At 33.9% G+C, this 25,734-nt stretch overlaps 1 protein-coding gene across 1 annotated transcript in view; it reads left to right on the top strand.

The window, feature by feature from the left end:
* Positions 1-25,734, top strand: part of FSTL5 (follistatin like 5) — a 217,207-nt gene that overhangs the window by 115,306 nt on the left and 76,167 nt on the right. The window contains exons 4-5 of the mRNA XM_031553000.2: positions 2,627-2,823; positions 11,740-11,860. Coding sequence (XP_031408860.1) covers positions 2,627-2,823; positions 11,740-11,860 — 318 coding nt within the window. The remainder of the gene's footprint in view (positions 1-2,626; positions 2,824-11,739; positions 11,861-25,734) is intronic.

The raw sequence follows: 25,734 nt of genomic DNA, 5'->3' as shown, positions 1-25,734 counted from the left end.
TTTTCATGAGCACTAGTTTTCAAACAAGTTAGGGAAGCACTGAAAGAATCAGACTGAGCTATAACAGATGGTGAGCACTATCAGGGCAGAGAATGTATTTCTGAGTCAGGTTGATCTGAGTGAGGAGGAACACATGAAGAGCAAATTACAGCTGTTATCTTATAGCCATGATCAAAGCAACCCCATCAAGAACATTGGCTTTGCCACTGCTGTTGAATTGAAAATAATCATCTACTGAAGATAGGTTAACAGAGTCATGAAATTGCTTTTTGAACTGCATTCACCTTGTTTGCAGCTGGTTGAAAATCATAGAATGGTTTGTGTTGGAAGGGCCCTTTAAGATCATCTAGTGCCAATCCCCTTTTATAGGCAGGAACATCTCCTTCTGGACCAGGTTGCTCACAGCTATACCCAGCCTGTAAAACCTTTTCCATAACCATGAAGTCTTCGTAGATGCAAGAATCTATATTCAATTATTGATCACTCATCTTCTAGTTGGGTTAGGGCAATGAGCATTCTTCTTTTATAATTATTTCCCCCTCCCTTTTTTTTTTTTTTTCTTTTTTTTTTTTTCTAACTCAGACCTGTCATGACTTAATGGGATACTCTAACATATCTGATTTTATTAGGAAATAAAGTGCTTTACTTATGTTCCATATTGCTAAGGCAAAAATCTCTTTGCAAGCTTTAGAATAACAGACTGGGAACTGTCTGACCAAAAACAAATTAGTGGCGGTAAGATCTTGACGTAGTAACTAGTTCTGACCAGTGTGTTATCTAACAAGTAAGTAGGACTTACACTTTTGTGAAAAATGTGAACACTGGTAAGACTGTAACCATGACATGTCATGTCATTTGTGGTGTTAGATTTCTGCTGCTCTGGAGAAAAATACCTAATCTGTCACTCTGAGGATATTACCCCCAAAAAAGTTGTCTAGGGGAGACAAAGTGCTGCTTCCTTTCCTGGCTCAGTTATTTGGAGTTCACCCAGATGTGTCTGCTCAAGTGCTGTCTTCCCTCCCCATCACCTGGAGCTTGCATCCTCTCAGATGACAAACTTTCCTTGCTACAGATAAAACATGGCTACAGAACTCTTCTGTTTCCCTACTGAGTATTCCTACATTATCTCTAAAAAGCATCCACATAGTCAGTTCTACAAATTGTATGTCTTCAGTCCCCATGCCTCTGGCAAACGAAGGACAAACATGTGAACACAACATGCAGATAAGGCTGTTAAAAAGTTTAACACTAAAAACAGTTGAGTTTTGTTTACTGCTGTTACAACATTTGGTTTTGTCATGTAGTTACTGCCTATTATTAGCTTTTAGAAATAAAAGATAACCTAGAGTGTTTTGAATTCTTAAAAATATTTTTTGTACCAGTACCACTTAACTTCCATCTTAGGAGGCCTCTCCTTTCAGATCTGAATTTCCCTGTAAGGTTACAAGAAGCATGTAGGAACTTTCTCTATCTTATCAAATGGTGGTGGGAGTTCATAGCAATGCAATGATGTTCACTGAAGTTCACTGAAGTGGTAATCTCGTATTTAAAAAAAGAATCATTGTTTAGGCAACTTCTGTGAGATAAATGTTTGTTCCTCCTTTACACTGGTATTTTCTAAAAAGAATAATTAGAACACAGCTTTCTTCGGTAATCAACACAGCATATTTCTGTCATGTTTGAAATAGCATATAGTAGCTAATTGTCATTTTTTTTAATCTTTTTTTTTTTTTTTTCCAACACGTACATGGTAACTGTGTTTTACTGGTCCACATTTACATATCTGATCTTTATGAAGCTTATCTCAATGAAAAAAAAAAACAGACAAAAAAACCAGACCTCCTAAATAGTTTATCTATTCAATTTAAAATATAAAGCATCTGATATAATAGTATACCAGAAGTAAATTAGATTGTATTGCAAAATAAATAGCAGCTGTAATCACTGACTGTAATCGTGGTATGCAGGACATTTGTTGTAGTAATTTCCACTTCATAGAAAGACTCAATAATGAAAAAATTAAACTAGGTCTTATCCTAGACATCATTTCTTTTCTTCTTGTGAATTCAAATTCTCTTCTTCACATAAGTTTCTTCTGTCCAGTACATGGAAAGCTAAAGCTACTTTATGAATACTCAAGTGTGGTTTCTACTTTGTAAAGTCAAATGTTATTCTGAAACATATTCTCTGGAATGTATGATTTCCTAAAATATTTTCAGGTTTTACTGCATATATTGCACTGTGATAATATGAATGTTTACACAAAATACTTTTCTAAAGGTCACATTTTATGAAATCTTGAGATACTCCTTTTCAGAATGACTTGAATGAGAGAAGTACAGGCTTAAAACTGTTCAGACTTTCCTTAGCTTTGATGCACAGAAGATTTTATCTATGCCAAGTATCTAGAACTGTAATTATTTTTGGTTTTTAAATGAAAACCAGATAAGAAAATGATGAGGATAAAGATACAGCAGAACAAATTCCTTGCCTCATAAGGCAACCCTATTGATGTTGTTACAAAGAGTTAACACTCTCTTCTTTTATCCTTATTTTTTAATTTACTTCTCCCTCTTCCTATGAAATTAAATTAAAAATAAACTTGTGTTGTGTGTTTCCTTTTCAGGAGATAAATGCAAACCTACTGAATACAGCAAAGTGAAAAATATGTTATTGGATCTTCAAAATCAGAGATACGCTGCACAATCAAAAGATAGAAATGTTGGTGAGAAAATGGCTTTAAGGAAACTTCTCGTAGATCAGATGTTTCATTATTTTGATTCTGATAGCAATGGACTTGTGGACACAAATGAATTGTCTCAGGTAAGATTTAGATTTGTTTCTATTAGCCCAGAAGCTATTCAATTGCTATTGTCCGGATACATGGAATATTGTGTCTCAGGATGCTTTCACTTTAGGAAGTATATGTGTATCTCTGAGGTGGAAAACTTCGTTCAGGTTTTCTGGGAAAATTTTAATTATTCCGAAATTGTGATAATTATTAAGAAACTTGAATGCAGTTACTTTAAATATACATGAGGAGGGGCAGAATGTATTATAGGTTGCTTTGTCCATTAAATATTCTATTTTCCACTGCAAGTACTCTTGAAGTCTAAATGTATTTTAGGAGTTAAAAAAAAAAAAACCCCAAACAGTATTTTAAAGCAATTCAATAATACTAATTGAGCTTTTACTGTGTTTCTAATCAGCGAGCTTTATTAATTAATTGCAGATTTAGACCAATAATGGTTGCACCAGAAGGCATGACAGCACTAGCTATAATTTACCTAAGAATGCTAAGTCTCGGATGAATGTTGTCATGGGAAATGTATTTTGATTGACTGGACAGTATCAAAGTTTACTTATGAGAAACTCTATAAAAAACCATCAAATTTGATAACACTGAATACTAGACAGCCACTAAAAAAAATATTTTTCTGAATGGAGGCTGCATTATAAATCATAATAGGGTGCTTGGTTCCAATTTATATCTGGGGACAGGGTAGCTCTGGGTTCTCAAGGTTCTGGCTGATGGCAAATTGAATGTGAATGAGCAGTGTGCCCTGGCAGCCAAAAGACCCAACCTTACCCTGGGCAGCATCAGGCCCAGCACTGCCAGTTAGGTGAGGGATGGGTTGTTCTGCTCTGTGCAGCCTCATCTCAAACACTTTGTACAGTTTTGGGGTACCACAATATAAAGACTACAAATGTAGTAAAGGGTCTAGAGGATGACTTATGAGGAGCAGCTGAGGGTTTGCTCAGCCTAGAGCAGAGGGGAACCCTTATGGTGGCTCCACACAGGGAGTGAAGGGCAGCGGTGAGCTCTGCTTTTTGTGACAGCAACAGGACTCGAGGGATCAGCATGGAGCAGCATCAGGGAGGATCAGGTGAGGTGTTAAGAAAAGGTTCTTCACCTGAGGGCAGTGGCCGTGCTCCCGAGCTACCAGTGTTCAAGTCTCTTGTGTTTTTACACCGCTCTAAGAAAGATATAAGATTTGAATGTTGGGTGGTTCTGTGTGGAGCCAGGTGTTAGACTCAGTGGTCCTTGTGGAGATAAGTTTTCATGATGTTTTTTAAAATCTTTTGGAACTTCTGCTATCAAGTGAATTTGGTGCCTTCACACGTTTTACAAGCGGTACTTACTGTACTGCATAAATACATACCATACAAAGTTCTCGCAGGTATAGCTGTATGATTTACATGTAATACTTGTATACAATTGAAACAAAGCGTGCTAGAATTTACTGTATTGGTTGACAATACAAAGAAACTGAATTTTAGATTCTTTTCTATTTCACCATTTTGAAAGTATCTTTTTTTTTTTTTTCTTGCCATAGCCCTCATCTAATTACTGAAAAATAACTATATTCTTTCACTACTACAAAATCATTATCTATCAGTGTACTATGATCTTTTCATTAGAGGAGCAGGACTACAGTACTATATACATTGCTCCAAAAGTAATGCGTCCTATTTATTTCCTCAGAAACTGCAACATGTACAAAAAGCACAGTAATTCTATTTGATGAAGCAAATTTTCAGCTGTAAAATGCTATTTTTCAATGTAGTCTTCATTAGCTATGTATTCTCATTAGTGATGAACAAGAACCTGTGTGCTGTACTCATAAGCATCTGTACCAATGGAGGTGACTCGCTGTTTTCCACCTCCTCGTGGTGCTCCTATTGCTGAATGTCAGTGGGTGCCACTTTTTTCTGCATGGAGGAATTCAGTGACCCACCTGTGCATTATATGCACTTTCATATTAGATACCATTTTGTCAGACTTCTGCTCTGCTGCCAACTGTTGCATGGCAACAACATGTAACAGAATACTGGTGGAAAGATTTGACCCCTACTGCCATACCACCAACATTGACATATGACATCATGGGCAAACATAATAGAATAGGGGGCATTATTCTCTGAGTAGCCATCATAGCATGGAAGGTCAATAGAAAAAATGTTTTTGCAGAGTTTCCAAATGTTTATGAAGTTACAGAAATTTAATGGCACTATGTACACTTCTCTTTTACTTCTTTCTTGGTGTCAAACATAGTTTAAAAAAATCTTCCACTATGATATTTTCAACCATGCTATATGTTATTTACAATACTATAAATATTTTTTTTACATATATTTCTCTTTTGTAGAAATGAACTGTAAAGTAACACTTCTTTCACATGCATAGAAAAAAAAAAAAAAACAGCTGCCTTTAACTCTGGTCACAGAGCTTTTTGTTAAAATTCATAGCAGAACATCAGATTATTTGATCCAAAGAATAACAAATAACAAAATGAAATAATTGTTAATACTGTGTGGTTTGTTATATTTTGATGGGTCGTAAAGAATAACATGTTGACCCCAGAACGAGTTCTTCAGTTTGAATAGAGAAGAAAAAATAATGGTATACGTTTCACTTGAAGCCTTCTTGATGACAGAAGCTTCATCTGAGAACCTCTGTCTTCCTTATCTAAGACAAAGTGGGGAATAGTAAATCATCTTGGTTATCCAGAATAGTGTGTAGCCTTGCAGTTAAGCACCAGCTCTTGTATAATCTCAGCAGTTGTAAATTGTAGCTTTTGTCTGATGAAGTGTTTAGTCTGCATAATTCTGGTGAACTGAATATATGACTCAGATCTAAATAAAGATTCCAAACAAGAAATCAAGTTACAAGGACTTGTTGTAGGATCTTTAGTTGAAAACTCTGGTTTTCAGAGCATTAGTTGTGACTGTTGAAAGCTTGACTTCTGTATTCTGCTGAGTTCAACCAACTGAATGTTGTTTTTTTTTTTTATTACCTAGTGTCAAGTCAAATTAGATTCCTGCTTTCTTCTCCCTCTAATGTATGTAATAGACATAAGTATTTCTGAAAATTGAAATTGTTGTGAGAAGGAAAAAAGGAACAAGAAGTCCCAGTCTGGAAGTTGACTAATTTGCAGAGTGAGATAGGTTCCAGGCACTGAAAAAGTGATGATTAATTTTCTTTAAAAGATAATTATATTTTACCGTATCTGTGTGCGTTTCTCTCTGTGTGGGGGAGAAAATGTTTGAAAGGTCTTGGTACTGCCCTAAGATGGGATAGGAGTCTTTGCTTCACTCAGAAATATTATAACAGAACAGTTTTTCAGTTTTCCTCACAGCCAAAATTGGGCAGTCTAAATGATCTGTACATGATATCAGAGGTCCCTTCCAACCGCAGTGATTTTGTGAATACTACTTTTCTGCACTTAAAATATAATCATCTTCAGAGATTATTGAAAGTATTTTTTTTTATTATAGAAAAAAAAAAAAGGATCCTGAAGTTATTTTTTGTTCAAATGACTATTGAACTAAAACTTCATCTTTTAGTGCCCTAAATTTTATCTCCTCTATTTTCATAGAATCATAAAATCATTTGATTTGGAAGGGATGTTAAAGGCCATCTAGTCCGAGTGCCTTGAAATGAACAGGAACATCTACAGCTACATCAGGTTTCTGAGTCCTGTCCAGCCTACCTTAAGTGTCTCCAACGATGGAGCATCCACCATCTCTCTGGCAACCTGTTTCAGTGCCTCACCACTCTTATTGTAAACAAAGAAACAAACAAAAACTTCTTCTATTCACCCTAAATCTGCCTTTTTAAATTTAGTTTAGTTTGAAACCATTTCCCCATGTCTTACAATAACAGATGCTGCTAGAGCGTTCTGTCCCCTTCCTTCTTATAAGCCTCTCTTTAGATACTGAAAGGTCACTCTAAGGTCTCCCAAGAACCTTCTTTTCATCAGGCTGAACAGCCCCAGTTATCTCAGCCTGTCCTTGTAAGGATCATTTTGCTTTGCAATGAGTGCAAATTCGCTCACTTTCTTTTACACATGTCCATCTAGCTTTGCTCCCTAATGTAAAATTGAAAGTAATCAGAGTCTTGAAATGAAGGCGCCAATAGTACAAATATATTACAATATTTTTTATCTGAAATTATAAAGTTTTTGCCTTAGAATATTGATGGAAGGGAAAACAATTCTACAATTCAGAAAAAGTAACATAGTTTTTTTTTTCATTAAAAAAAATGCTGTTTCAAGTCTGAAAAAGTTTAAAATATATAATAGCACTACACTTTAATGTTGCAGACTTTAATTATTTTCTTTTATTCGGACAGTTCTGACATCTGACTGGGATTTTTTCATGGCTCTGTAATCTAACGTAAAACTAGGTCAGAAATAATTCTTGCTTCGTTACACAGTGTAAATGTCAGGCAAGGTAGTCTACAATAAAATTCTGCGAACATTAATTTTAAAATTATTACTGTTATGATTTTGTTTGCATTTTAATAATGTTCTTTGAAAGAATTTAAATTAATCTAAAATAAAGTTGTTGATTCTTCTAGTTATCTATGAATATTTGTATTTATCCTGCTGCCAGGATAGTCCCTGTAGAGGGAACTGGGGAAGACTGTACCAAGTAGGACTGAAGCCAGAGGATTACAATCTGCTCCTGGTATTGCTAGCGGGGTCACACAAGTCTGTGACTAGGAAAGTTAAAAATATCAAGACAGACTTTACATCACTTGGGAATATGCTTGAGGGATCAGGTGTACAGGTAGTGTTCTACTCAATCCCTTCCAACAGGAGGCTGGAATCTGGGCAGAAGAACGGACTAGTTGATGGAATAACTACGTGGATGATGTGCTCAGGGCTTTGTTTTCTATCATCTAGGAACCATTTTTGATAAACTGGGAAGGTTGATGTAGGATGAGACACATCTGACCAGAAGGAGCAAGAATACATTAGGCAGCAAGCTGATGGGGCTCATCATCAGGACTTCAAACTAGCTTTGATAAAGGAAGGGGATGTACTGCTGAGGTACAGAGAAGAATGCTGGGAACGCCCTCACATTAGGAAACAGCAAGGGAAAACCACAGATTTGCCCCAGAGATTCTAGAATTATCGTTTTAGAATAGTAAAACTTTTCTCCTTCCCATCAGGGAAATATATTGGCATCCTTACTTATGAACTAATGTCTGTAATTTTAAAGGCTTGGGTATATTTCTTTTGTTTAACAGGTTAACACAGAATGAATGAGATTGCCCAAAATATGTTGAAGACATCAAGGAGAATCTACAGGTCCTAGAATTTAAGGCAAATTGCCTTAGTAGTTTTTATTTTTGAGAATTTGAGATGCTGTTCTTTTTTCTTGTCCTATAGACTTTTGTCAAGTGGAGCATCTCTACTTTCCCTATGAAAGTACCTATAGAACTGATAGTACAGTCAGCTGTTAGTGTTCCTTTAAAAACAGTGGGGGGGAAAAAAAAACAACAGCAACAAAATCATAGAGATTGATTTTTCTCATCTCTCGTAGTGTAAAGCATTTCAGTAGGTTTAGTGTAAGGCATTTCAGTAGATTTAATGTTACTTTTTGGATCACTTCTAACCTGAAAAATCTAACATCTAGCTTCTCACCATTAAATTTAGTATGTGCAAAGGAAATCTGACTGTTCTAACGTGAGTTTCAACGTTTGAATACAAAGAAGTAAAAATTGCTTTTCTAACTTTAGTTACCTTGTTACATTTCCAAAGATCATATTGCTACTGCTTGCTTAGTCTTCAAGGTGATCCTGGAATTTATGGGGGCTGCTTTAACCACAACAAATCCTGAACCTTTTTAGATAAAATGCTTTCTGATGTACATTTATCCTCATTTAGGTATGGTCTAGATTCTTGTTTCTATATTAACTACCTTATATTTGTCTCTGTGAAACCACAGATCCTTCCTTGATAACATCTAACCATGTGATCCATTTCATTCCCTATGCGGCCCTATCCTTCTCCACATTACTATTTACTTCACCCATATATGCTATCTGCCAATTTGTTTTTTGTATGTATTTTAAATGATCAAAATAGTCAGAATGAGTCACAAGACCTCCAAAATACTATTGAGTTCCTTATTGACACTTTTTTTTTTTTTTTTTTAAGTTTTGCATTTACTGATACATTTATTTAAGAAAAACGTATCTTTATTGATACTGCACAGGTTGATTAATTTGTTTTTGTTTTCTTGTAATGACACAGTGTGTGAAATTAAAGATACATTCAAAAAGCTATTATGCTTAGCAACGTACCTTTGCAAATTACATCCCTAGAATAAGTAAAAGAAAATGGAAATGGGCTTGTTTGACAGGCTGTATTTCTTAGAAGTTGGTGTTTAAGAAAAAAAAAAGTTGCAACATTTAGCAGTACCAAATATATTCAGCTTTCAGATGTGGATTCTGCTGTTCATTTCTTGAACTGATTTTTTTTTTTTTTTTTTTTTTTGTGCTGTCATAATATATCCCACCTTAAGGAATTTTACTGATAAGTGAACATCTGTTAAAAGGTTCTGTCAGCAAGACAAATATGGTGAGTTAGGAACTCCTGAGAACAGTTAGTTTGATCCTGCTGACTTTAAAACACTCAATACTGACGTTTCCTTTTTGCTAATAACTTACTAAGTAGACAGCTTTACCAAAGTCTTACACGGGTAATAATTTCATATCACAGCCAATCTGATCTAAATCCAGTTTTCCACTAAAACATGTAGTTCCGATTTCCTTTTTCAAAATCCAGATTGCCGTATTGTAAAGCCTGCTCTGGCCTGTGTCCCTTGTGATAGGAGGGGAAAAATCATACAAAAGTCCACAAAGATGAGCTTTTCTTTCAGAGAATTAGGCAGTGTAATCCAGTCACATGTAGAGCCTAGAAATGGATGAATCTGCAACAGTTGGAACAGAAAATCACAGTTGCTGAAGACTAATAGTGATACAAAATCTCTTCTTGACCTTCTAAAACTTGACCTCACAGATCTTTTGGGGAGTTCTGCATATTGATTAAAACTGATTGAAATTTTCAAAGATGCACAAAGTGTTTTGCAAACACTGAATCTCATATCTGTAATCAAATATTGAGCTTGCTGAAGATAAGAATTAAATGGCAGGAAAAATGATAGCTCCCCACAGTATCATACTTGGGATTATCACAATCATTTGGACTAACCATTTATCAAATATGAATGATTATTGCTATTTTTAAAATAAAATTGAACTAATTATTAGGTGGAAAGCATCGTGATAGATTACAGCACAAAAGATGGAATCTGGTAATATTAATATACACCTTAAAATACAGGACAGTAGTTATAAGTGTTGGTGGATTTTAACAGGTTTTATTGCCTGACTTGTATGTGATGTTAAATTTTTGTTTGTACAACTGAAGCTAATGGGAGTGAGTGTTTTAACCAATTTTAGACCAGATTTTATGAAAAAACAAGCAAAGCAGCAGTGTTTCTCACCCTCCAAGTGTTGCATTTCCATGAACCAGTTGTGATTTTAACTACATTTCAAGGCTTGAAAGCTCAGGTTTCATTCACAGTTAAAGATGCAACAGTATGTGTTGAAAACTTAAGTCTTTTGTAATTAAAGAAGGGCTTTTAAAGTGTAAGGAGTAACTAGCACTAATGTTCGGGTAGCATAGTATGCCTCTGTAATTAATAACAACTAAATGTTGCTTTGTGTTAGTTCTTATCTTTGTGAATGGTTTTCATAATTGCTCATGTGCTAACAAGGTTGCTATCTTTTTATAAAGTGTTTATGTTAGCATACAGAAAATAACTTCCAGGAGGAAAACGTATTTGTCCTTTCTCTTCTCTGTAATACTCCTATTGTTCTCTTCTAAATGTTTAGACATTTTGTATTTACGTGAATAATAACTGAATCCATTCTTTTCTATTCCTGCTGATTCTTTTGCAGAACGACACAAAAGCCTCTGTATCACTTGATTTTTCAGAAACTATCATTATAAAGCAGATACAGTAGTTCTCTAGTTGTTCTGGGAGACAGGTAGGGGACAGGAGGAATAATTATTTTACAAATGAATGAACTGTATTTGCTTTCATTTTTCTGTGAATGGTACAAAACTGTGCAGCCATTAGATGATTAGAAGAGTTGTATTAGGTTTGGTTCTTTCAGATATGAAAACGGTTTTGTGTGTGCTATCTAAAATTAAAATTCTGAATATCTTCACATACAAACATCTTAATACCTTGGATGATGTCCAGGACTTTAAGCATAAGCGGTGCACAAATTAAAGAACGCTTCTCATGGAGAAGTTCATTTGAGTGAAAAACTGGTAGCTATTAATTATGAATTGTTTACAAAGTGGATATGCACCCATAATGAAACAGTGGTCTTTTCAGGTCAACTACTTTGTTAACAGGTCCTTGGAAAGATAATAGGCTTTTCAAAAGCCTCTAAGAAGCTGATAAAATTAGCAGGGCAATTGGTGTTTATTTTAGTTAATTTTGAAAATGAGTGGTTTGGTGTTTTTTTTTTTTGTGGTTAGGAATTACTGAGAGGAAAAAATCACGTATGCTTGGAAATTATCTTCTTGTGGATATTCAAAACTTTCTAAATCCATTTGCAATTATGGATAAGTAAAATCAGCTTTGTCATTTGCAGTTTCTCTATAGTGCTTCTGTCTAGCTAGATTATATATATTTTCTACATACTTTTTTTATTTAGTCTCAGAAAGTCTGTTTTAAAGATATAAACTTTAAAACTGCAATAAATAATTACAAAGTAACTGGAAAATCCCTGACTTCACACAGTTTCAGTTCTTTGCCTCACAGCAATCTTAAAATGATCTATTAAATGATTATTAGAAACAATTAATTATACTAGAGAACTCTAAGAGCCCAAATGTAATTTCATGGTTATAATTTTCTTGTCAGGTAATAAAACGGGATGAGCTTGGCAAGGATCTGTCTGACTGCTCTCTGTTCGATTTGCTGAAATATGATGATTATAATAGTGACAAGCACCTAGGTCTGGAAGAATTCTATAGAGCTTTTCGTAAGTACAAAGATTAGCCTATTCTTTTTTTTCAGTTTTCTTTCCCATCTCTCGTTTTGTCTTCCTAAAATGGCATTTCTTTTTATTTTTCGATTTTGATACATCAAAATGTTGTATTTAAACAGCAGGTGTAATGTAGCAGTCATGATATTATAGAGAATTCTTTAATGAAATCAATAAGGGATCTGTTTGTGTCTTTATTTTGGTAATGGAGAATTTGTAGATGATATTCCTTGATGCCAGCCTTCACTAAAAAAATCTTTGTTGTGCACAAGTGAAAACGAGTGCAGTCTGGACGGTGTTATAGAAATGAAAATGGTAGCATGTTTCCCTACACCCTTTCTTATTGAGTGCTGGTAAAACCAGTTGTGATAAACCCAGCAACAAATGTACTGCTTTAACTGGTGCTTTAGGATTCAGAGGGACGTACTGATTTGTAATACACTTCTGCTGGGTGCTTGTTCTCTGAATGCCAAAAGTGTCTGGGATAGTGCTTGTAGTATGTATGAACTTCTTAACATATCCACTGGGGTATGGATCAAAATGATATCGAAAAGTAGAAAGAAATGGGATGATTTTTAGTTCCTTTATTCAAGGTACATATTCATTGCATTGTTTAAAAATAAAAGCTTGAAAAGCTTCCAGTTCATTGTGTGCCCAACAGCCAGAGGAATGTGAAATACCTTTAATGGCTGTAATTATGGCACAATGTGTGCTCTTTCAATAAGAGAAAAAGATTAGCTCTAGTTCCACTGCATTTGGTCTTCGGAGATCTTGAATTTAGTCATTCTAATCTGCATCACATGTATTAACAAAAATTATGTATTGCTTTGAAAGTATACCTAGTGAAACAAAATGAAAATTAAATGACAGCCTTCTGGTTATTAGGCTACTACTCTTACAGCAAAACAAGCTGAAAGCAAGTACTCCACACAGGTCAAGCCAAACTCAAAGTGAATATGACAGCTCCAGGCCAGAGGTGTGAGATGTGACCTGCTGCTTAGCAATGGCAAATTCTGAATACAAAGAATGAATATGGATGGTGAGCCATTCATGCAAGAAGCATTCACGTCACATTTTCCATAATTATAGTACCTACTAAGTTAAAATCAAACTAAGAGTCAAACTATTTTTCTTTAATAGAATGTAGGACTTCAGGAAAGATTTATTCCAAACAAAATAGAAACTCTTCCTTCTTCAGAATTTTCTTATTTCACTGTTTCAATTTGGTGTCCTAAAATATTATTACGTTATGGTAGCATGCACTGTGATTGTGAAATTATTATTTTTCACTGTGTGATGATTTTTGACCGCCTCCAATGTTTGTAGAAGAAGAAACAATCCAAGTGATCAAAATATGAGCAATTTTTTAAAAAGTACTTTTCATAACTACATCTTGAGGTCTTCTAAGTGAGCAGTAGCATTGGCAGGGAATAATTTTTGAATTTCTGTTTTTATTTAAGGAAGTTTAAAAGACACATCACTCTAAATTAAAAATGCTTGAACCATATTTTTTTTTACCCATTCCACAGTTCTTTATTGCTTGAGCTGATAGTATATGTCTGTTTTTTCATTTTTTTGTCTCCAAATTTTAAATCTATTTTTAAATACAGTGTAGTACCTTATATTTCCATTAGGTTTGTCCCTATGCCTCTTAGCAGTAGCGTGATAGATTTGAGAACTGTTGAACTCCTCTCGTTCTCTCTAAAGCTTGTCTGCTTAACAGCTGGAACAAGAGTTATTCATATTTATGGTGAAGAGCAGTAAACAAAATTTGGGTTCATAGAGCTGAAGAAATGACTCCTATACAAAAATGCAGTGCAGAATTAAGTTTTTTTTGTTCACCATTAACGAGTTGCTTATTTAGGGAATAAAGGGAATAAAAAGGGAATAAAAATAAAGGGAATCGAAGAAAGAGAAGGAAGGAAAATTTTTCCTCTTGTACAAGGCAGTTAAATGGGCATAGAAATACAAGCACTGTGTCATGGAAAAGGAGGTGGGATATCAGTCACAGTCCCACAGTTAGTAGTTCCTAAATCATTTCTCAAGGATGCTTTAGAAGACAGCCTTGTAGCTGAAGCAACTAAAATATAAAACTTACTGTAAATAGTAAAATATGATTTTAAAACATGTAGTTGAATGTGGTGAAGGCTAAAGAGCCCTCGTTTCTAAGTATAGGTTTTAAATGATATCTACCTTCAGCAGGAGAGTGCTACGCAAAAAGAATCCGAAAATTCAGAAAGCTAAAAAAGAACTGAGAGTAGGCATTAGTGGTATTTGTGTCATCAGCTTGAGCTATGAAGGGGATGGCTATAATCAAGCATACCATGTGCATTTCTAGCTGTGATTTTTAGCTGGCATTTAAAAATACTTCAATAGGATTTTGATCTTTGGACCCAGTTGGGCAAAATTAAAAGGTATTGTCACTATTATGCTGACCAGCTTGCTCTCAAAAGTTTCTTTTTTTTGTTTTAAAGGATTAGGCAATTACATTTTATTTAAATATGAATGCATATCTGTGGGCTTTATTATCAGTACTGCCACAGTAGCACTTGCAGGTGAGAAATCTTTTTTTTCATTGACATATTTAATTAGAAGTGTTACTGTCATCTAAGGACTGTAAATTTAGAATCAAATACAGCTGTAAATTTTACTGCTTTATTAAGAGTTTGTCACAGACAACAGGAATTTTTTCTTTCTTTTTGTTTTTTTTCATCTGGTAGAAACTAATCCTCCTTAAGGGCAAATTAAATCATTGACTGTTGTAAATGTATTTACATATATATATATATATTTATATATATATAAAAATATATCTCATATATATGGTATATACGTATCTGTGTGCTATAATTACATATATTCTGTGAATTATTTTTGTCAATCTGTTTTTGTTTGCAAAATGAGTAAGAGAGATAGGCAGGATAACTCAGGCAGTGGTGTAGTAATTCGTCTAATAAATTCCTCTCTCCTTCAGAAAATCAGATATTGAGGCTCTAATAAAGAAGGGAAATACTTAAGAGGGTGAACTGCCTTTGAAGTATGCACTGAAGTCCCAGTCTGCAAAATGTTCCAAGAATTTGAAAGTGCTTACTGGCTTGTGTAGTGTTGTGCGGACAAGTAAGCCTGATGTGGCTTTAGTGGTATCAGCTGCTTTCATATATATCGTGAGCTTGTTTTTGTTGCTATGGCATATATCCACTAGATGTATTTACTAGATGTAACAGGTTCCACTAGATCAATAGAGCATATAGAAAGGTACTTAATAGTTTTTTTTTCCATTTGTATAAGATAAAGTGGGAAGTATAGATCTGCTTAGGTCTTATGAACGTGAGACTGAAGGGAATCATCCTGAGCAATCAGGTCAATCTTCCACTGCTCCAGCTGCACAATGTAAAATTCTGTTCTGAGAGTTATCCAGCTTCATCTTAGCATTTTATTTTGTAGGCTTGTTTTCCTTTCCCACATAGTCCTAAATTTTATATAAGAGATTTTATATAAGAGAATGTGGTTTTAGTTTTAGTCAGAGCAAGATGTATTTAACCTTGTCTGAAAGAGTGGCTGGAAGCATAAGAGGCTGAAGCCAAACAAAAGGGAGAAGTAGAGGGTACAGATTTGTGAATGCTTTTTCTTCTGAAAAATAAAACTCATCTGATGCGCTTTTTCAAGGATCTTCTGTTTTTTATGTAATGTCTCCTGTGCTATGAAGATAATATTCTGTGTATTGCACATTCAATCTGCCTGTCTTCTGTTGCTCTTTTCTAAAATTAATAATATTTTCTCCCTTAGAGTTCCTTATAAAATGAAATTTCAAAGCAGGTACTTCAGGTGGCCTTCATAGTGGCTTACAAAATCTCAAGGGATAGTAGAAGTAAGTAAATAGCTATAAATTATTCTCACTCAGCGCAGTGCAGATGTGTATGTTGGCCCTTCTGTGATCACAGTAGAAAGAATGATGGTAATTTAGATATTTATGAATAGAACTGATTGAATACAACAAATAGAAATTACAAGTTTATGGTAAATAAGTGTTTTTCATTGGTCCTTTACAATAATAGAACTAAATGCTTTAACAACTCATAGTCTGTATAAAATGAAGAAAAAATGGTGTTTGCCATAATTTTTTTGATTAATATAGAATGACTTTTATCTTATGTGCCAAAAAGGGGCCATGAAATGGAAGTCTGAAAAAGAGGAGGCTCAGGGGAAACCTTATTGCTCCCTGCAACTACCTGAAGGGAGCTTATGGAGAGATGGGCATTGACCTTTTCTCCCATGTAACTGGTGATAGGACTAGAGAGAATGGCCTCAAGTTGTGCCAGGGGAGTTTCAGGTTGAACATTAGGAAATACTGCTTTGAGAGATTGATCAGGCACTGGAATGGGCTGCTCAGGGAGGTGCTGGAGTCAGTGTGTTCCTGGAGGTGTTCAGAATGTGTTTAGATGTTGTACTGAGGGTCATGGTTTAGTTGGAGATATTGGTGATAGGTAGACTGTTGGGCTGAATGATCTTGAAGGTCTTTTCCAGCCTTTCTATGTACTTGCTATTGCTCTATATATTTGAAAGTACCTTAAAAGCCTTATTCCGGTCACGGATACCAAATTGAGATCTTATTGCTGGGGTAATGTTTGTGAATCTGTATGTAAACCTTCAATAACAACTGTTATTACAGAAGTTGGTCAGGGATGATGATGCAAAAATTCCACTCATCGTAGCTTTTGGGTGAATCTGTGACCAGTGCATAATACGAATGTCAAACATTGTGCTTTGTTTTGTCTCGAATTATATGGAAAGGTAAACAGCAAGAAGTATCCATAAATGCAGGTCTTAGTTAAGGATTATTATCAGGTAGTCTAATTCCTGCAAAATGTTTTTAAAATTGCACTGCTGTACTTAAAATAGTTTCACTCTTACTTTATTCTGTCAGCTGCAATTATTACAGGTGCGTGTTCCAAAATCCTTTTTTGAAATGTGTATCTCTTCCTTTCCAAAGAAAAAGACCAGAATTTACCACTCCCTTTTGTCCTCTCTCCTCTCTCTCAAAAAAGAAATCTAGGTAGAATCATAGAATTGTTAATGTTGAAAAAGATTTCTAAAATCATCTAGTTCAACCGTCAATCCTTCAGCACCATGCCCACTAAATCAAGTCACTCAGCACTACATCTATATCTTCAAGTCCACAAAATCTTACTCAAAAAATACCCACTGGATTTACATTTCCAGCGATTTCAGTATCGTGTCAAAAATGTTTAATGTGAAATCTGAGTCAAAGCTTTTTAACTGTGACTACTCCTCAATAATAAGACTGTTTAACAAATAGCAGAAGAAAGAGTTTCTGAAGATCTGTCTCCTGCTATCATTAATTCCTTCTGGGCAACAAGTAGCGTGTGTCAGGTTGTTCTGGGGAGAATTGTATTTCAGCACTAGCCTTTGAAAATACAAATTAACAACACATTGAGTAGAAGCTACTGAACTTAGTGGTAATATTTTTCCACCCGATATAATCTACCTGTGCTACGTGTACTTTCAGTCTAGAGATTATCAGCTGGAAAAGAATACAACCCATTGTATAGACTGGGCAGAATTTAAAGCTCATCATTTCAGTGAAGTGCATTTTTAAGGCATAAAATGTTGTTCCGTGATTTGAAGTCTTTGAAGTAATTTCTTACATGCTACTAATTAATAATCAATTCATTTTGATACCAGGGATTCCCACATAATCATAAAATGCGTTTTATTTAGTTCATCCCTAATAAGACCTTTAGAAATTATGTTGTTTTGTGTTCTGTTATACAGATATGAGTTTTGTTACTGTTTTAATTTGGGCTAGGAAGATAACGTTTTCATGACAATGCATGAGAACAGTAATTCTATTTAAGAAGACATTTAATGGCAAAAAATAAAGTATGCAAGATTCTTATTTATTTTTATTTTACATTTGTAAGTCTGTTTCATACGTGCCCAACCTCACATGTTAAGATCAGGAGCGTGATAAGCCTTGCTGAAAGATTTGAGGTGGCTTGAGAATTAGTGCACTGGGCCACTGCTGGTGATGGGCCTAGCTGTTGGGCAACTGGGGTCCTCTTGGACCACCACTTCAAGTGCACCTTGTCATTTGGCACAGATCATTCCCATTCCCACGTTGCTTCCAGGACAATATGCACTTTCAATGCAGTCCTACCAGTACTATCATGTTATACAGTTCCTGGAGCTCTGTAAACTATAACAGTTTTATATGATCAATACACAGGACTTCATAAGCAAAAACATTTCTAATCAAATTGCAATTGGAATTTCACATTATTTATTGCAAGAATTTTTTCTGCTCATCTTGCCTTCTGCATTTCTCTTAACGATCACTCAGTGCGTGTGATTTGTATATTAAAACAATAAGCATGCTTATTATTACTTTTTCCCTTAAATGTTACCACTTGGCTGTGTAGAAGTCCTTTGGGAAATACTAAGCTTTTGGTGTGATATTGCCCGTTCAGTACTGGATCAGTATAGGAAATAATTTTTTTTAACAAACTTAATTTTATGGCATGCATTCTAAACGTTGGTTAATATGTGATGGTATTATATAGGTTTTTTTTTTTTTTTTCCTGTTAAAATTTAACCTGCATGTTGCTTTTCTTCTGGATAAGGAAAAAAGTTATCAAGATATTACATGATTTGGTTTTTGACATGAAGCTCTGAATAAGTGTGACGTTTGCAATTTTATGTAGTTCTGTTAATGTCTCTCCTAGGCCACAAAATATTTAGAGTATTTAAGTGAAGTAGAAAATAGATAAGAAGTGTCAAAATGATTGCATCCCATTTTAGTGCGAATAAGCTATTATTTTACAAATTTAGATACATAGAAATGGAATTCTAATTAAGTTATGCATGACAGCTTTGTAATAAGTGAATGATTGTTCTGTACATCTAGCTGTAAATCACAATCCATGGTGAACTTCAGTATTTTTGCAGCTGATATCTTTATGTTGCTAGTTCAGAGATAATATTTTTATTTTTGCAAGTCATTGTACCTGTAAGATTGTGTTGTTATTGATGTTCCAGCGTTCACAAACGCCTCCATCTAGATGGTTCACAATTCAAAACACATTTAAAATAATAATTTATAATCAGTTATCTTTACTAACCGTTGTAAGGGAATCAGTCTTATTCCAATTCATAGGCTAAGGCACAGGGGAGAGAAAATGTTTCCAGAGTATTATCCACAATGTGGAATAAGGGAGGTGATCACTAGCTAATCTACAAGCAGGGACATTAAAATATATTATTCACAGCAAAATTACACTTCTCCAACTATAATGAATATTAATATGCTCATAAAATATTATTTAGTAAGAAATCTCGATAGCCATTGCACTACTTGTTTTCTTTGCACCCATAAAAATCACCTCTTTATCTGAATTTCTTATTTGGAAATAGTTTTAGCCTAGAGCTATAATACTGCTAACCAACAATAAATACTCATTTAAGCAAAATTTCTAAAATAATTTAACATTATCATAAGTTAAAATCTACATACATATTACTTTTCCTTCAAAAATAAATGGAATCATATTTAAGTTATTGAGGCATGAGCATAGTGTCATCACCTCTTTAAATCAAACAAATGAAATAGTCATGAATAGGAAAAAAAAAAAAAGGTAATGCATGAAGTTCTTTTAAGAGTCTTAGGTATGTATTTGAGATAGTTGCTTTACTTTGCATATAGAGCAGAATGTAAAAATCTTGAAACTGTCTGCTAAAAGGAGATTAACAACACTTAGCAGTTGTTTGAATGTTGGTTTTTTTTTTAAAGACTTATCAGAAACACTGCTAACTAGAAATCTGAGGTGGATTTACTGTAACGTGATAAGAATCTGAGTTAATTTCTCAATTGTGCTTAAGAAATGGAAAAAAAAAAAGAAGTTGGATCTCAAGTCATCAAAAGGAGATCCTTTAAAATACTAAGATAATTTAAATATTTCAGATGATGAGTGAATTAAATAGATTGCTTTTTCGTCCAAGGATCAATTTATTTATTTGGAGAAGGATTACTTTATTGTTTTTTGAGCAGCTTTTTTTTTATGTTGTTTTATGTTCCCTGCAAGCTTGAGTTTGCTAGTTGTTCTTAAGCATAGAACACTAATGTTCACCTTAACAACTAAGTAACTTTATTCCTCAAATTGGTGGGTGTTGTTATATTTTTATATATTCTGGAATCCAAATCAATCTTTTCCTGAATGAAGACTCTTGGGGATTTGTTTTTTTTTTGTTTGTTTGTTTGATAACTCATCTACTCTGCTCATTATTGTTGGTTCTGATTGTATGTATAGGTAAGCAGATAAGTTATTACAGTCAGAAGAAGTCTGTAAAAGGCTTTTATTAGTTCTGGGATTTGTGAATTTCTTAAATGTATCTGGGATATGCACTTTAAAAGGGAATCTGAAGAAATAGTTTTGCACCTAGATTGTATGAAAGAACATTGTAAATTTGTAAATAGGGATTAAAAAAAAATTCCAACCCTGCAATGGTTGTGTGCTTTTCTTTAGACCTTAATGTTATAGAAAAGTGTATTACAGTATATTGGGAAAGTTTTTTTGATTGAATGCTTTCAAATTTCTATTACATGCGATAAGGGCAAAAGAGCTGAAAAATGTCCCAGACCACAGAATTACAGGAGTTGGAAGGGACCTCAGGAGATCATCAAGTCCAATCCCATTGCTTCCATTGCTCTCTCAGTTCATTCCAATTTTCCTACAGAATTACATTCTGGCAAAATGTTTCTATTTCAGGGAATCTCATTACTAACTTCATTTCCAAAGCACAATAATTACAATTTCAAGTTTTACTATAGTATTGTTTCATAACTTGTGAGTATATTTACTTATTTAGTTTTTGCAGTTTACTTCTTCAGAAAAACAGTATATTTGGTCAGCCAAAATAAAAAGTGAATGGGATATCTGAGTCTAAATATTTATATAAATCCTTGAAGAAAATGAAGTAATAGATAAAATGCTTGCTTTGAATATTTTAGATATGAAATGAAAACAAGTGACTGATCTTAAAGCCCCAATTTAAATGCTTCAGTAAACAGGTGAAGCTTACTACCTGATTTTATGAAACAGCAGTTTTAAAGTTATGTGCTATACACATAGGTATGTTTATGTATAACATACATGTGCACCCAAATAAAAGTGTGTAGGTGTATAGTTTAATCTGAGGAGTACTTCTTAAGGCACTCTATTAAGGCATTGAATTCCTATTCAAAAATACCTTCTTCGTATCAGTTTTGTGAGCATGGTTTTGCCACAGGGTTCGAGCAGGAAAGGGAGAGGAATTATTGGAAACATCTAGAAGAATTATTTTATCGGTGACACACCCAGGCATATTCTCTCAATTTCAAACTTTCTATAGGAAAAATAGCACAAGTAGGAGCTTAATAGGCCAGAAGAAAGCGTACTGCTTACCAACTGTCATATTGTTCCCAGTACATCTGCAATTATAGCCAGGATGTTTAAATTTTGTTTAATTGCAATGATCTTCATAGGTGTTAATGTGCTTTCAGTGTGTCCAGATCGTTTTCCTGGCTCTCTTCTATTGCTTATTTTACATCGTTGTGGCGCACTGTAGGTTATTTTTATTCCATTGTGGTTTGTTGGTGCTTTTTTTTTAACTTAATTTTTTCCATTTAGTTTTCTCCTAAGTAATGTTTGCATACTTGCATTTTGTGTTTACCTTCTCTTTTCCAAGTCTACAAGGGTTGATTAAATGGATAAGTTGAACTTCTGTGTGTGCCAGAAGATGCCATGGAATAGGAGGGAGACAATCAGAACAGCTGAGGGCTGCCTGCGCATTTGCTCTGTATTTCCAAGATTCTTTGTAGCTTGTTTATAGAATGAATTGAGTAAAAGAGTGAAATAGTGATTTTCAAGGCCCTTCAAGATGCATCTCTTTGGGAAAGCAGAGATGTGTATCCATCGTACTAATGTGTGTTTCCTGAACTATTTTAAGCTAAGGGAAGGAGTCTATGTCTAGTAAGTATTCAATGCTCAGCTTATTCCAAAGGTGTAAAGCTACGAAGATTACAGATGATAGGGTAATTGCTTGTTATGGTCTTATAATTTAACAAAGAGTTTACTTTGAGGCTCAGAAAGATTAAAAAAAAAAAAAAAAAGGATGAATAAAAGAAAACGAAGATGAAGTAAGCAAATAAAAAAGAATGTTTTTAATGAATGAGTTTATCAGCTGCCCATTTGGAATATTTATTTAAAAAATCCTTATAAGTTTTTTTCTATGCATTTTGTGTGATTGATACTGTAATGTAAAAACATTTACCTTAAGAATAGTATGATTTTTTTTCTCTAAAATATCTAATGATTTTAGTAGTCTACTATATAGCAGTTGCTATTACTTTTTTTAAGGTATTTTAGTGCATTTACAAAGTGTTTGGATGAAAAGGTGTTTTTAATATGATAAACTGTTACTTCTGACTTGCTGATAACTACATTTTCTGAATGTATATGTTAAATGAAGGTAAATGCAATTTTTATGTTATTTTAAGTTATGAAAGTCGAAATGAATTTAGTCCTGTATAAATGGAATTATTCAGTCTGTGTGAAGATATGCATAAACATATGTAAAAAAAAAATTACTTCTATTTATTTAATTTCCGTAATCCTTGACCTTTTACCATCTAGTGTGATATATCACAGCTGTCAAGTTTTTGTAAGTAGCTTTCTTTTGCTTTTGCTGTTACTGCTAAGAAGTAAAACAATTTGGAGGTGTATAGAGGGAAGAAACCCTAGAATATAAATTGTTTAACTCCATATAAGCATTGACCATGGTATGACTGGGAAAATAGTGGAAGAAGATTCTGACAAACCTTGTTTTCTCACTTCAGATAATTGTATTCTAAACTAGGATGCTTCTTGCATCACTTCTGTCTTTTGAACTTCTCAGAAACATGCATCTCATGATTTTAGATAATAATTATGAATTCAGTATAGAGATGCTTGCAAGCAGAATTCAGTAGGAGCAGTTGGAAAACACAAGTTGTGAATATTTAATGAAATTATATATCACATCAACTCTGCTGCCCGTGATTGTTGGAGGATTTATTTAGTTGTTTAACTGGTAAATGCTTCATATACAGGTTTAAAATGTATGTACAGTTATCCACATGTGATTTAGATACTTTGAATTTAAAAATAAATAAAAAATTAAAAATAAAATTTCTACCAAAGGAAGTAAGCACAAAAAATATATCTGTGTTCATGTGGTACACAGAATGAGTTTGCCAGTAGATTCTGAAGGTAGTTTTCTAAATAAATTGTGTTCTCAGATTGTCAAATGCTATGCTAAGTAGGTTAGCAAATCATTTATATGGGAGGTACAATTTCAGCTATAGTGAAAATAAAGGCACCACACAAGGCAATGAAGCTACAAGCAGAAATCTACATATTGCAAAATTATATAAAATGTAATGCAAATATGTGAAGTTGTGAAAATATACGAGGATTGAGGGAGACACAAAAACCTTCTTTATGTACTTATTTACTTAAAGAACTGGGGAACTGTCTAAGATGGAAGTAATCCAAACAATTCATCTGATTACCATTCAACCATGAATAAATGATAGGAAAAAATGACATACTTAAAAAAAAGTTATTTAGCTTTGAGATTATAATTCTTCTCAACCTAGACATGTGGTGGAGATGTATTTGTTGGAGGGAATAGTTGAAGTGCTTTAAAACTTGCTGAACACTGTTTAAGGAATACTTGATGCTAAACAAAGATTAATGTTTTGTTTGTGCTTATGAAGTGCTATTCAAATATCCATTTGAGTAGCAATGTATACATAACAACAAGAACTCTGAATTACAGTAAGGATCCATTTAGTCCAGTATTTTGGATTTTATTTTCTTCAGGGAAGATTACAAAAGAAGAAAAGGGGTATTAAGGTTCTTGTATTATACCTCCTTTATTTCTAGCGATTTTTGTCTTGGAGACTGATTATCTTTAATAGCTCTTGATGAATGCTTTGCTCATAAATTTGATTGCTTTTTGGAGCCATTTGAAGTTAACATCTACATCATTGTTTCAGAATTTTTCACACTTTAATGATTACATGCTAGAATAAGTATGATTTTTGAATATTGTGCATGCTTTCTTTTTAGTTTATAATGTATGGTAAAATACTGTGAGCAACCATTCTATAATTCTCAGTCTCCCATATCCTGAGATTTTTTGAAGCTCCTGATTAATCTTTGTAGTCATCTCTTTTCCATTCTGAAACATTTCATGTAAAAGCTGCTTGTGTGAAGAGCTTACTACACGCTTGATTGTTCTTACGATGCTTTTTTTCTTCTCTAACATTTCTTTATTTCTACATTTCTAACGTTCTTCTCTACATTTATTTATTTATTTTTTTTCCCCAGGGGAAAGGACTAAAAGCAAACAAAGTGTCATCATGGATTTAGAGTGGTGTAGTAATACTCTGCCTAATTTCTTTTATTAACACATTGTCAAGACTGAGTACATATTGTCATAAGGCTGCCAATTATATTCTAAAGGTCTCTTACCTAAGCAATAATAACTTGTTCAGAGTCTATCTCTTTGTAGGCAAGTTTGGTCGCCTTTTTCACCTGCATTCGGTACTTTGAATACCCAATTTTATATACTTAACTTGGCAAACTACTATCATAAATAATGCCTTTATGCAAATTTTTGTTTCATATCTGAATTATCTGATTACCTATTCTCCAAAAATGTTCTCAGAGAAATGTATTGTCTCGTTTTCTTCTCTCTCCTGCTGGTTCAACTTGAGTTCCAGTGGCAATCCAGATGGAATTCCACCAGTGACTTTTCTTCTTATGAAACCTAAAAACAGAACCTTCAATGGAGAAATGAAAAATCATTTCTAAGACCATGAGCAGATCTGATGCAGGTTGTTTGTTACAAGGTAGATCTCTTAACAAGAACAAAAGTCTACTTGGGCAATAACCAAAAGTGAGGGCCTTTGTACAGACAAGTAATAAAGCCTACCTTGAGTTCTGGTTTGTTTTATTTTTTCCCCTCTACATGTAAATTACATCAGCCGATTGATTTATTTTTCAGTATAACTTTCTTTCTACTCCCATCTGTGCTTTTTCCATGTTATAGAGTTCTGTGAGTAACTGGCTCATAACTCTACTCTTCAGATTGCGGGAAACTATTGAATAACAGCTGCGTGGCCTTTCTTTTCTTGTAGAGGAAGTATAGTAGTGCTGTTATGCTTCAGGATTTCTAACTCCCATTTATATGTCAGGTAATTTGATTGTGAATTACTACCTTAGAATTTTGTACTGACAGAGAGAGAACTATTTTTGAAGTTGGGTTTTTATAAAACTCTGAATACATCCAGAAGTCTTAAATACTTGGAAATTCTATTATCACTCTGAGGGGAAAAAAAAAAAAAAAAAAAAAAAAAGCTTTGAAATTTCAAAATAAAATGGAGCTGTACGTTAAATAAAATTGGCAAATTATTATATTGATAAGCGGAAATCTTTGTGCATAAAAATGTGAGTTACGAGGGTTGTCAGCTCTCCTTTTATGATTCCCATTTCATTATGAATTAGTTTCAGAAATATTTTGTAGATTAAACTGCTGCACTTTAAATGTTTCATTTGAGGTAACTGCAAGTATGCAGTATTGATGTTCAGCATCTGTGTTTGCAGAGAACATAAGGAGCATTAAAGTTGGATCTATACTAGTAAAATGACTTGAAAATATTGATGCTAACTGTTAACATTTAAATAAAATGTTTTTGCTTGAGCTAGTCATATGCAAACACAACAAGCATGTTGAAATTGATTTTTGTGTAAATTACCTCCTTTGGTTAA

The sequence above is a fragment of the Meleagris gallopavo genome, chromosome 4, assembly GCF_905368555.1.
Source record: "Meleagris gallopavo chromosome 4, MGAL_WU_HG_1.1, whole genome shotgun sequence".
In the NCBI taxonomy this organism is placed as follows: Eukaryota; Metazoa; Chordata; class Aves; order Galliformes; family Phasianidae; genus Meleagris; species Meleagris gallopavo.
Note: the sequence above shows the minus strand (reverse complement) of the source record. Positions and strands in the feature narration are given on the sequence as shown.